The sequence below is a fragment of the Nipponia nippon genome, unplaced genomic scaffold (assembly GCF_047370975.1).
Source record: "Nipponia nippon isolate SJK-2023a ecotype South Korea unplaced genomic scaffold, ASM4737097v1 scaffold_13, whole genome shotgun sequence".
Taxonomy (NCBI): Eukaryota; Metazoa; Chordata; class Aves; order Pelecaniformes; family Threskiornithidae; genus Nipponia; species Nipponia nippon.
The window spans coordinates 2,137,792-2,151,073 of record NW_028262324.1 but is presented as its reverse complement, the minus strand read 5'-3'; the positions used below and the strand labels follow the sequence as shown (position 1 = coordinate 2,151,073).

General features: G+C 41.0%; 1 protein-coding gene across 6 annotated transcripts in view; it reads right to left on the bottom strand.

Moving 5' to 3' along the window:
• Positions 1–13,282, bottom strand: part of EYA2 (EYA transcriptional coactivator and phosphatase 2) — a 104,190-nt gene that overhangs the window by 48,054 nt on the left and 42,854 nt on the right. For 5 of the 6 annotated variants that reach the window (XM_087749451.1, XM_087749450.1, XM_087749447.1 and 2 more), the window contains exons 2-5: positions 12,331–12,449; positions 6,972–7,020; positions 6,213–6,355; positions 3,228–3,344 (exon numbers count right to left, since the gene is read on the bottom strand). In XM_087749451.1, coding sequence (XP_087605577.1) covers positions 3,228–3,344; positions 6,213–6,355; positions 6,972–7,020; positions 12,331–12,439 — 418 coding nt within the window. In that variant the 5' untranslated portion in view covers positions 12,440–12,449. Of the gene's footprint in view, positions 1–3,227; positions 3,345–6,212; positions 6,356–6,971; positions 7,021–7,735; positions 7,796–12,330; positions 12,450–13,282 lie in introns of those variants that run through there. The other variant, XM_087749452.1, reaches the window with a different exon arrangement.

Sequence of the window (13,282 nt, the reverse complement as noted above, 5' to 3'; positions counted from 1 at the left end):
TCATACACATACGCATGAAGTTCCTCCCAGCCCGTGTTGGTACAACACATGGTTGTGTCACTATTGTTTGCAAGTGTAACATTTTGAAGTGCTGATGCGCAAAATTTGCTTGTCTAAACCTCGATTGAGCAAAGGGGCCATCTTAAAAACTTCAGTCCCAAGCGAGTCAAGAGTTTGCCTTCTCAAACAGCTCAGATTCTTCTAAGCTAACACAAAGCACATGTGGAAGCTGTGTTCTGAGGAAACAAGAAAACAGAAACCAAGACAGGAATACAGCGATCTTCCAAGGCAGCAAAAGAAAATGCCAGTACTTTGTCAATAGTGGTGCTACAGCCATCAGTATCTCGTCATATCGCAGTTAGTCGGGAGGCAGCACGGCTGCTGCTGCTCCGGGAGAGCGCGGACCCGGCACTTCAGCCTGTCAACAAAGCTGCGATGCTCCAGCACCTACAACTGCTGGGAACTGCAAGCCACAGTTTTACTGAAAAGAGAGGACTTCCACTGCTGACAGTGTAACACAATCTCGAGACAAGATCGATATGTTCAGGGAGCAAAATAGAAGCCAAAAAATGAACTCCTGTTAGGAGTAGGACAGATGAAGCTTCCAGGAGTCAAAGTGACCAAAAAACCTAAAAAACAAACATAGGCTATGTATTCTTTTACTTTTTTGTGCCACATTCAACCCGGGTGTAGCCAGCATGTCCCATGAGGGATTCAAGCCACAAAATCCACCTTAGTGTTAAGAGATACGTGCTCTGACAAAACTAGCCCGTGAAGTCTCACGAGAGGGTCACCTCTTAGTCCTTAGCTTTCTTAAAGAATTTCTAGAACAAAATGGGTTTTACCTTCTTTCCCAGTTTTCATATAACTGTTTAGGATTTTATTTGCTCTCAGACTTAAAATCGAAGTGGAGCTGTCAGCCCACCTTTCACAGTCAAGGTTGAGAAGACCTGAGAGAATTGACAGAGACAGTTTTGCAAGGGGGACAGCTAAGTGCAATGACACAAAAGGGCATTTTGCCTAGAGGTTTTAAAAAAGACCCCCAACAATATAAAACAGCAAAGTGAGGAACTTGATCTCTCTCCCCTTCCATGCCTTCTACAAGAACGTGGGAAAGCCATGCAATTCCTCTTTGGTTTTCCAACCCTTGGAAAATCTCTGAGGGAAGCACAAAGCCAAGGCAGAGCTTTATCCTAGCGAGGTCAGTGCCCTGGGAGTGACTTTTTTCCTCCACTGAAACAGCCTCTCCGAGAGCTCATGCGGATGTGGTACAGACAGACTCGCACTGCTGCCAGGAGAGCTGCTGCGGTTGTACCTGAGCTGCTGCTTTTAACCTAGCGAGTCTGGATACCCATAGCCACAGCAGGAAAGGCTGCGGCACGTTTAGCCTGCGCAGCTGATGGGCCTTCTGACTCTTCCCATTCACCACCGCCTAAACTGGGCTATTTTGAACTACTTGAGGTATGTTCATCTGTGCTACTGTCACATCTTTGACAGTAATGAAGATACTTGCTAAGAAACAGCAAGAATATTTGCATTTTGATCTCTTGGAAATATTTTTTTAACACTTGGCTCAACTCATGCACTCATGGCACTTCATGCTTAATGCAAGGCACTTTCAAATGCAAGTGTACTGAGGTTTAGCGGAAGACAAAATCTAATCTTTACTTTTTACTAGTCAAGTTCAATGCAAATGCAAAAGTGGACTCAGAATACAGGGCCTACAGGCGAGGAATGAAACTGCACTCCCAGGGGACACAAGGTAGAGGCACAGAGATGGAGTGACATTTTAAGGACATAATCTGTTTCTCAGAAGATACTCATTATTCTTCTTGTATGTAAAACGACTGATAAAGCTGAAGTGGTTATGATATGGTTCCTCTCATCTGCTATTGTTTCATTAGAATTTATCATCATTCTTTGCAGGATTGCCTAGACAGGTGTTTTTAAATTCAGATTACACAGAGTACATCCAAATTTTAGTACTCCCTCAATTCATGCCTAATGACTCGGTAAGTCCTAAGAAAATAAAAATATAAATTAAAAAAAAAAAATCAACATAATTCAAAAAGATCATGAACAGAGATCAGTGGAGGAAAAAGCACGTAGAATACCAGCCAAATAACGAAAACCTGCCATATGCAGTTCACGTTTCTGACCAACAGCACCAAAAAGCTCGAAGAAATCAAATACCATGCTAGAAATGGGCTAAAGGGAATCACAAATGAAATTCCACCATTTTAATTTACTTTACACTTCTTGGCAATTCAGATTTAAACCCTTTCATGACTTTCTTGGAGTTGGCAAGTCAACATTCAATCTCCGGTGAGTCGGTGCTTCATAAAGCTGCTCAAATGGAATGACCAGAAAAGAACTTTAGGTTTTATTTTTAGAAATAAAAGTATATTTTGGCCTTCCTGATTGTACAACAAAACAAAGTGTAATAAAGCTACAAGCACAAGGCACTTCCCTTGAAGCCTTAAGGGAAACCAATTGATTATTTTATAATCAATTATTACTCTGACAACAATAAAACAGTTATTCTAAGCTTTCTAAATCTTAGCTCAGTAACCTTGAGGAAAAAATAGCTGCTTTCAGCCCTGCTCCTCTGAACCTTACCTCAGTAGTCTGTAGGTAATTAATGATGTTGGTACCTTGGGAGTTAAAACAGGCAGATGTATCTTAGCAGGTATTAGTTATGTCTTAACAGTAAAAAAAAAAAATTTTTTTTAGTATCAAGGTATCAGCTTTTAAAAAAAAAAAAAAATAGTGGAGAGAATATACAGCAGTTTAACCACAGAGCAGTTTGTTCCGGACAGCACAGGGCAGAAGCATAATACTAACATTACTGTTTGCACGAAGCGTGAAACCACCTTTGTTTTGCTTCCACTCAGAATCTAGGAATTCACGCTAACACAACAATCCCAGGCGTGCAGTCACAAAATTAATTAAAAAAAAAAGAAAACACAGTTTCTGCAGAAAGGCAAAGCTTATATTGATCATATGTAAAGTTTTGCTAAGGTATACTAGCGCTTAATCCAGTACCTCAGCCAGAAATTAATTCCTTGATGAGCAAAACAGATCTATGAAGACTTACCTCCTTCCCTATCCTGACTGCCTATACCTAAGCTTTTCATTGTGATTGCAAAAGAAGAATTGGTCTAATATGGGGGTGCAGGTTTCTGACTTCTCATAGCACATCCTGCAAGACACGGAGCTGTACTCACCATGCATCTGGTACGTGTACGGTGCTTGTCCGGCAGTCGGGGTACTGAAGCTGGATCCATAGCTAAGAAACCCACTCTGCCCTGGGGAATGGCTCAGGCTGTCCTCTGTTTTGATGCCTTTGGGGCATGCAGTAGGAACCAAGAGCAGAACATGAGTGTTTGTCATATAAAGGTGTAAAAAAGCAAGTTTAGGAATAAACAATTTTTCAGCTAGATTTTAACCTAATAAACTCTTTTTTTCCCCACACTTTTTTTTTTCCTTTTTAATTACCTGCATTACCCAAACAGGTGTCTCAAGTAATAGAGTCAAGTAACTTCATCACAAATAATATTTGAGTCAGCTACATCCTGCATCCACACCCGAATTAACTTTTGCTAAGATGGGGAAACAACCATGAATGATATTGTTTTAAAAAACAATTTCTGAACAAACAGTTTTGGTTTAGAATTAAACAAACTCATTGATTCATGAACTTTCTGAACGGTTATCAGATGCAAGCAATGATTAACAAAGCAACAGGACCTTCAGCAAAATAACCTCAAGACTTCTTTTCTCAACAGAGTTACCTTTTACTTGTATTGTATTTTCAGCTTGGGTAGCAAAATATTTATTGGCAAGTCATACAGGAGGGTTATCATCTATTCAGTTAGATATAACATACAGTTCAGGAACAACAGGTAAGCCGTGAAGCCACAAAAATCTTTTCATTACTAAAATCAGGCAATTAAACTGACAACTTACAGAGGGAACAGCAATAGCTGAATTAAACATTGCAAGATGAAACCTTTGCTGGTAGTGAAAGAGGTTGATATTTTATTCTGAGATGCTGCTGAGATTGTACAGCTGTATTATTAAAATCAACAGCTGAAAGGTGCGCCTTACTATGAACCCTTTGGGCATGATCCTTCCCTCCTTTGCATGCCTATTTGCACAAAACAAAAACCAGCCCTTGGACACACCCTGAGTGCTGGGACTAAACAATGACCCTGTTGATGTTCTGGCCTTGGATTTGTACACCTCCCAGGCTGTTGTCATCTTCCCGTGCTTGCAGATGAACTTGCCAAAAGACAAGCTGAATTCACGTGCCTTTCACCAAACATGCTATTTTCTAGCTTAATGACTCTTAAAAGCAACAAGTCTGCATTTGCTCAGATTGGGAATAAGTTCTGCCAGATAATGTTTTCTGTAATAAAAATCACTTCTTTTAGCTTTAGGTGAGAATAGCTGTAATGCAATTTGAGCACAAGTTAGCAACAAGATGACAATGCTGCATTGTGAAATGCAGGAAGTTTATTTGGACAGTGAATGAACATGTGTTGGTGCAAGCGTCCGGCTCCGTTACTGCTGGGGAAGCGAAGGGATTTGCAAGTGTGCGCAGAGAAGCTGCTTTTCCTAACATCCCATGCTTTTCAATTACATCAGCACTCTGCATGCGAGCACTCAACCTACCCCAGCTACAATTAATCTTCAGCGAATGGGCCTTTTTGGAAGTCTAAAAATTGTTGTAAGACAGCAAAATAACTTAGCACCAAATTAATTTCCACACAGTGTTCTGTTTTGTCTAGAAACTGGCTGAGTTTTATTTTTGTGCCTAAAAACAATACTGCTTCATTGTTCTTGGTTGTCAGCCAGGTGGAGTTTTTCATATGCTGTGTTGAGTATCTTAGAGAGGGTATATGGGCTGGGGGAGGGAAATCACTGTTCAAGGATGCTAAGAGGTCATCCGCAGGATTTATAAGCAGCATATGGGCCTGACACATGTATGCCCTAAAGTCTCTAGGCAGTAGCAAATGGCTCTACTTTCACCTGCTCTAACAGGACAACTGTTCAGAGTTTGCCTTGGAAATCAGCCAGCTGATGCAAACACACAAGTAGCTCCAAGAAAGGGTCTCAAAACATTCCTCTCATCATCCTGGTAGAGCTTCAGCTCTGCCAAGCCCATTTCCCTGGCCTTCCAGACCACTGCATTGAATTTCCCTTCAGTAAAAGCCTTGTCAATGGCTGTATAAAAACTTCTTGTTGGGAAGGGATACCGTGTGTGCCAAGCAAACAAAGGTGTTTAAGAGCACAAGAGAAACCTGGAATGGAAACAGAACTGTGAAGCCATTTTAATGCTGCAAGACTCAGCACTCACAGGATCAGCTGGGAATACGGGGCCCAAAGCTTTATGTTAAAGAGCTGTACCTAAGTAAGAGCAGTATCTCTTTGGTCTTTAGGAGTGGAAAGAACTTCCCAGCTCCCTCAAGAGCTCAGTATTTCCATGCAGAGCTTGACGACACTCTTAACACTTGGTTTACCAGGCATTCCCCCATCAGGAGTGCTGGTTTAATTAGTCCCCTGCCTGAATCCCCCAGCTGCTCCTGCCCAGCACCATCTCCCCACAGCTGCTGGTGAGGCTGTGCAGAAAAGCAGGCAACAAAGCTGACGAGGGTTAGAAATGTTTACTGCACCCACAGCTAACAACTGGCCATGTGAATACAAACTGTCTTCCAAAACCAAAGTACTGTGTATCATTTCACCCATACCTTATTCTGCTCTGTGTCTTGATTCTTCTGTAATAATATACAAAAGCTTTTCTTACAGTAGCTTGTATCACTGAAACCCCAGGAAGAATCAAGGAAGGCAAAGTGTAGTTTACCTAAATGTCATATTTACTGCAAGAGGCTTTGTCTTGGCAGTGACTCACCAGCTACTACTCTTAAGTGGCACATCCTACTGAATCCGAGTTTCTCACACTGCCTCATATCCTACTACTGACTGGCTCCAAACCTACCTAGTTTGTAAGACCACAACACAGGATATCAAGAGCTGATAGATAGCTCAAGGTAATCCTAACAATTTTAACAAAGTCAGATTTTCCTCTAAGCCTAAGAAGAGAACGTTTCCAAGGCAGAAATGACCTTTCATTCTTAAGACTTCAGATATATTCTTCTAGGAGCAAGAGGAAGATGTCCTCAAAGGTAACATGATGTCAGAGTACTCACTGTAGGAGGGTATGCCATAGGGCTGCCCTGGAGGAGGATAGGCAGTGTATGCAGCAGCCTGCTGGATTCCCGCACTGTACTGAGTCTGTCCATACGTTGCCATTGTTGGGAAAGATGGGACTGTCACTATATGGGGATAATGTCTATTCAGAACAAGAAAACAGAAGGTCTAAGGCAATAGTTACTGTACATGATCTTCTACAGCACATGTAGAACATTTCTAGACATTTTGATAAAATAATATCCAAAGTACGATGGTGAATATTTTGGGAACTCAGAATTGACGACACTGGGGCAAAAGTTTGTTTCAGTACATGGCTCCTGAGATGAGCTGTTAAGATTAACCTACCTAAATGCATGGGGGCTTTAAGACTGTGCAAAATACGTGCAAGTTAAAAAAATAAAATGAACACACTGATTTTTCATGTTTCATTTTGAGTTTGCCAAACAACCGAGTGTCACGGGAAACCTCTGATATTTCAACATGTTCCTCTGTGGCCACTCAGAAACACAACAATATTCAAACCGATAAGGTTTGGATTCCCAGGGGTACGAAAGTATAGTGCACAGTACCTCAAACCTTCTTTCACTCCATATCTAACAAGATTAAGAACCAGTTACTTCACTGGGCCAGAGACGTGCAGGGGAACAGGTGGATGGGCTTAAGGCGAATGCTTTTTAAGGTGACAGAAGTCTGCACAAAATGGCTGTTCAGCAAAATACGGTTTTTAAATTACAGCACTTGGCATGAGCACTCACTTTGTGGAGTACAGATGGAGAGGACACTGCGGTGCTGCTTTGCTGCTGCCTGGAAAACAAAATGAAAGGCTCTTAGATTTTCATCATGTTCTGTTTTATGGCCAAGCCAATACCACTGTTTTTACCACTGCTGGTTTGAGAAAAATACACAGGAATTAGAAGACTTTTTGTTTTCAGTGAATCTCCACAAACTGAAGTAGGTAAGAAAGTTAACAACAGATAAATACAGATTTAGTTTTTAACTGAGGGTGATACTGATTGATTGAGCTACCAGTTTCTTCTTCTCATGGGACTGATATCAATCATGAATCAGGGCTTCGGTGGGATGACTCGTACACTAAAGGCTATAAAAGCAACTACTATGATTACTGAAGTGATTTAAGCTCACTGCACTTTTTGCCCTTTTGCTTTTTTTGATACTCTCCTGGACTGTGACTCACTTTCTTTAATGTTCATTAAAACACAACAAATCAAAATAAATATTAGAAACACAACATTGTAAATCTCCTTACTCTTGAATATTTTGAGTTAACTATAACCTACCTTATTGACCTGCTAGCAATCAAAATATTAAACCACTAGAAAAAGTATCACACGGGTTATATGCGCAGGATGCCTTCCAATGTACCAAACAGTTGTGTGCTGCAATACTACCAAAGAAAAACGTGCTACCATCTTTATTTAGAGATAAATTTAGGTTTAATTAATTAAAATAAAAAAAAAATCTGAATTAAAACCTGTAAGTTGCACTGAAAACATCATACCTAAATGCCACCGTGAGTTTTACGCAGGTTGCCTCCATAACGCCATCCAAATTTTGCTTCTCGGTTCCTGGCTGGAGCTGTTAGATGTTATTACAGCACTATAAATGCCAAAACGCCCTCACAATCATCAATAATGACATTAGACACAACAGATTCAGCGTCTCTATCTGCTGGCTGCATCAATGAACACACCAGACTAATTGCACACAGCTTCTCCACACTGGGAGAACATCAAGCATCACGCTGTCCGCTGACGGCAGCATCCTTGACGTTGGCTGCTGGCATCTATAGCACAATCTGTCACACGGGATAGGAAATATCAGCCAACCTCATGCAGAAGACGATCTCCCAACTGCAGGTGCATATGCTGGGTGGAAAGGGAGAGTCCTGCGGTGCCCCCGATGCCTGCACATTGCTACTGCCAAGCAGGGATCATCTGCAGGGCTGTCCCATGCATCGACAGGGGCGTACCCGCAATGCTGCAGAAGGATCACCTTCAGTATGAAGTTGTCCAAAGCAGCACCACTTCATTTGTTCAGCCATTTGAAGTTGGTGAATTAAACATTTAAAGCATGTTTTATTTAATGAAACATGCAAGTACATATAAAGTCTAAATACATGCAAGTAGTCCTATGGGTTTGAGTAACTTGTTATACCATAAACATGGAGAGAATGTCCAAAAAGATCTGACATGCTTACATATGAAATGTTCGTTCTTCTTTTGAAATTGTTCTTTCCTACACAACCCTTTTTCACAACATTTTACATGGCTGTATCATTTTACATTATAACGTGGAGATTACACAAAACTATTTGTCAAAACACAGACATTTAATCTGATACCTTTTCAAACTAAATTTCATTTAAAAATGCATTTTTATCTTTGTTCACCTGTTTATGGAAAAACTCCAGTGGAGGCACATGAGTTCTAACTAAAAATATTAATTACAGGATATTATTCTTTTTTTTAGAATGTTGGTTTGTATAATGTCTACTATATGTAATAATAATTCTGAAAATATTAATTACAAGATTTAAAATGTTAATTTGTGTAATGTTTACTGTATATAATAATAGTGAAATTCTGAATTTCCTAGGAAACGTAATACTGAGCTTAATAAGACTGAGCTGAATTTCCTAGGTAACAACAATATTTGATTAAAAGATGGAAACATCTAACATGCACACTTTCTGTCAAAAAGGAGGCCCTTTTTTCACAAACTCAGAAATCTTCAGAGATAACTTTAGTCAAAATCTAAAAAAAAATTAAATAATATCCATGTGCTCCTTTCTCTTTTCTCCAGGGTAACTGCAGTTGTTTAACGAACTACACATCAGGTTAGGAGAGACAAAAAAACCCGTGAAAATAAAGGTGTCTATGCTTAGGTGCTTACTGAACTCTTCTGCATCTGAAAGCAAACAGTCTTTCTCGGTAATGTTCCCAAGCCTCTCGGCTCTCTCCCCAGCAACCTGTCACCCAGCTGAGCGCCTGCAAGCCAACTGCAGCCATTTTCTTGCCCCATGCATACCTTTAAGAGTCTCCCAAATGTTTCGCGTGTAGCATCAGAGCAGCGTTACTGCAGCATCATTGCTTTAGAGAAGGTGGCTCTGGTAACAAAGGCACTGCTGACTGGGGGAACAGGTTTCAGAGTGAGCTGGCCACAGCCGCATCCACACTGCTGCTGCTTATTATTATTAAGAGAAAAACCCAGCATGGGTACGTCTATCCATGCATCAACAGACCCCAAGAGTCATCTATCCACAAGCCTAGGCACTGGACTCTAATGTCCTTCCTAGCGCCATGCTGGGCATCTGTTCCACCCCCTTCCTCTCCTCTCTGGCATGAAGAAGAAACAGAACAAACTCGCCCAAACACAGCCGCTGTGATCAAACGCACTTTCATCACCCGCTCTCCGCTCTCCCTCCTCCAAAGCGCTTTCCTGCGCCGTATCCCTCTCATGGCACCCTCCTCCACAACAAATCCAAGCCTCGTGCCCTTTCTGACCCCACCTCTCCTAAGCTGTCCCCCAGTTCTGCCCGAGCTCTCCCTCTGGCCGAGTACACCCCCAAAACAGCGCAGGATGGCAAATATCACAGCTACAACGCCCTCGTGTCCCCTTCCAGGGTCCCGGGCAGACACTACGTGCTCGGGGCACCGACCCGTTTGCAAAGGACAGCTCAGGCAGGAGGAGAGCGTGGCAGGGGAAGGACCGCGCAAGCTATACAGCCCTGATTGCTAACAGAATCACCCTAATCACGACAGAAACACAACCATAAGGACTCCTTCATGCTCTTACAACCATGAAATACCTTAGAAGAACAGAATCCACCAGCAACCCCACCTTAGCTCCTCTATCTATAAGATGCAGGTAACAGTAACCTATTTCCCAAGCAAAAGGCAGAGAGGTTTAGTTAAAAAAAAAAAAATTGACAAAGGGTAGTGTTATACAGATGTACATACTCATTTACACATACAGATATAGAAAAAAAAGACTGTTTTTAAATCCAAAGCTGGGCTTACCTGACTCACCTTCAAACTCACTATGAAAAATATGCTTTGACTTACCTGAAAGAAAACAGTTTAGAAAATTAGATTTTTAGACTGTAAAAACAAAAACTATACCATTTCTGTCACACTGATCTGCACTGCCAAACAGAATTGCATTGAAGAAACACACTTTTTTAGTTTTCATTCATTTAATTCATAATGCCTTTACATTTGATAAACAGCAGAACGAACAGTTTGAGCATAAGCTTAACTTCTTTTCTATTTGAAAAATATTACCTCTTCAATTTTTTTATTTTTGAAAGAGGTAGGTACAGAGTAAATACGTTTGCCAAGAATGCCAAGCGGGGATTTACTGCATGTGAATCTGCAATATGCTACTGTCATTGCCAAAAAAAGGCAAGTTAAACCTACATGCATTTCTACCCAAAAGTGCAGGACTACAGGCAAAATGTGCATTTGAAAATTATATTGATATAATTGCATAGCTCATGATAAGCACGCATGACAATAGCAGGCCAGACATCTACATGGACATCTACATAAGTATTGCGACTAGATGGGCTAAAATTAAAACTATGTGTGTAATACCCTGGAGATATTTAAAAGCTGGGGAGATGTGGTGCTCAGGGACATGGTTTAGTGGTGGGTTTGGCAGTGCTGGGTTAACGGTTGGACTCGATCTTAAAGGTCCTTTCCAACCGAAAGGATTCTATGATTCTGTGATAATACAGAGCATACATTTGTGTGCATTTATTGCATTAAAAGCTCTGGCAGTCTGTGAGACTTGAAAAACACACAAGTATTTTCCTGTTCTTCAAACTAACAAGAAGTATTTTTAAGGGAAAGAGCGCAATCTTGGTAGCACAGGGGATCATTCTGTAGAAAAATAACCATAATATTTCTATAAGAAACATATCAACATGAGCTGTCACTAGCAAACCGGTGTCCAACAATACAAGTGTTATGTTGGCTCTTATTTATATTGCACAATAACAAGAAGTTCCTGCACCAAGAAGTTTACAAAATGATGTATTTAAAAATCATTTCTAGCTCTAATCTTTTCTGCAAACACATACATTGAAAAGGATGTTTCCTTTAGATTGTTATCCCTTCGACTGCTCTCGTAAATAGGCAGTCGTGATGTACGTGATTTAATTACGCAATTTCTAATGCCTTAGCAGACATGCAAGCAAAACATCTCCTTGGCTTCTAAGAGCCTATAAATGAAGGGTTAAACATACTACTAAAACATAATAGCCAGTGCCTTTTGCTAACTCCCCTCCAACAGGAAGGCTGACAGATCCTGACCGCAGCAAACAATAGCTGGGATTGTACTAGCAAGAACTAGTTCAGCTGCATCACTTGCCAATAATTTTTTTAGCAGATTTAACATTCTTCTGTTTCCTTCGCTTGAACAGTATGATGGGGGGGAAAGGAGGAGGAGAAGAGCAGATAAATTTCCATCAGAGCCTCAACCACTGAAAGAATTTGTCCTTGGTACCTGCCAAATGTGAAACTTCAGACCAGAGGCCAGCAGGGTGAACCGTTTGGAGATGATAGCAATGGATCTCAGAGCAATGCGAACTGGGGCACGGGGCTGCTTTGGCAAAATGTTTTCTGGCTGCACAATACGTTGCTGGGCCTGGGAGCCCCCACGCTCCGCACCCCAACACCAGCAGCACAGCCACCGAAGCACAGGGCTCACGTTCGTGCCACCACTGGGGCTCTAGTGGGGTCCAAACAAAAACTACCAGCTCTATACAAAATGCGTTTTATATCTGTTGTTATTCCAGTGGAGCAAACATATACATGCATGCGTGCGTATGTATGCACCTACTATACATGGATATATATCGACATATAAAACATTTCAATTCCATCTGCATTCAAACCACTGGTGAACTAAAGGATTCAGCCACAACTGGAGCATCTACAAAAAAAATACTCAAAAATCTCAGTTGCTCACTATACTGTAGAACTAACTGTCAGAGGCAGAGGCCTTGCATGTGGCCAGTTCCCTTTGGGTACATACACATACACACATTATGTTAAAGCCAGTAAACAGTAAGCAAAAGAGGCAGCCTACCTTCTATGTCATCTGGAGCCGTGGCATAAATGTTAGAAAGGTTAAGCTTCAGTCTGTCAGGGCACTCTCTATTTACAGTCAGGCTGGGTGATATCACTAGATCTAGCATTTCCTTATACCTGAAGGAAAACAAAGGGAAAATATAATTTATTCATTAATTATGCATGCTTACTAATGATTCAATTTTTTTCCCTAAGAGTATAAATATTAAAGCTGATTACCTAAACCCAGGCTTCATATAAATTCCACATAATAACATTCGCTAAAGTTTTCATCAACGGGAAATGCTGAATTAAAATGAAGTACTTGCTCCCTTGGAGATTACACCCATCTGATTAATGCTTTCCCTTTCTTCCTGGATTTTGCCATAGGAAAACTAAATTCCCTTCTCTCTCATATGCCATCAGAGCAAGAATGTACACACCAGCGTCCAGCGAGGTTCCAGAAGAGACTATTACGGGCTGAAGATGAAGTTGAGGGCAGTTAACAGCATTATCTAGTCTTAGAAGATAATAAGGTTAGTACTGGTGATAGGATCAATTTTCCAGGGGACACCTAAACCAGGCACCTGACGCAACGTCCTGACCATTAGGTGGCAGTGATACAAGGACAGTCCCTTTCACATAACCTCATCTGATTTAACCAAAGTTTTCAAATGAACAGTATATAGGACTTGAGTGTCCAAACAAAACCAGAATTGTTTGTGTGTGCACATGGCCTACACTATAATGAAAGCTTACAAACTCTGCATTACACAAACAGTTCAGAAAAGAGAATGACTAAATCATTATTTCAGACCCCATGCACTACACAAATAGGTCTATTCATCTAAATACCACCATTTTCAATATATGTGTCTAACTCTAGCGATACACCTTTTCAAAAGCAGGCTCTGAAGACACTTGCTTGAAATAGAGCTGCTTGCCTCCCTTGGAAGTGTTGGATGTTTTGG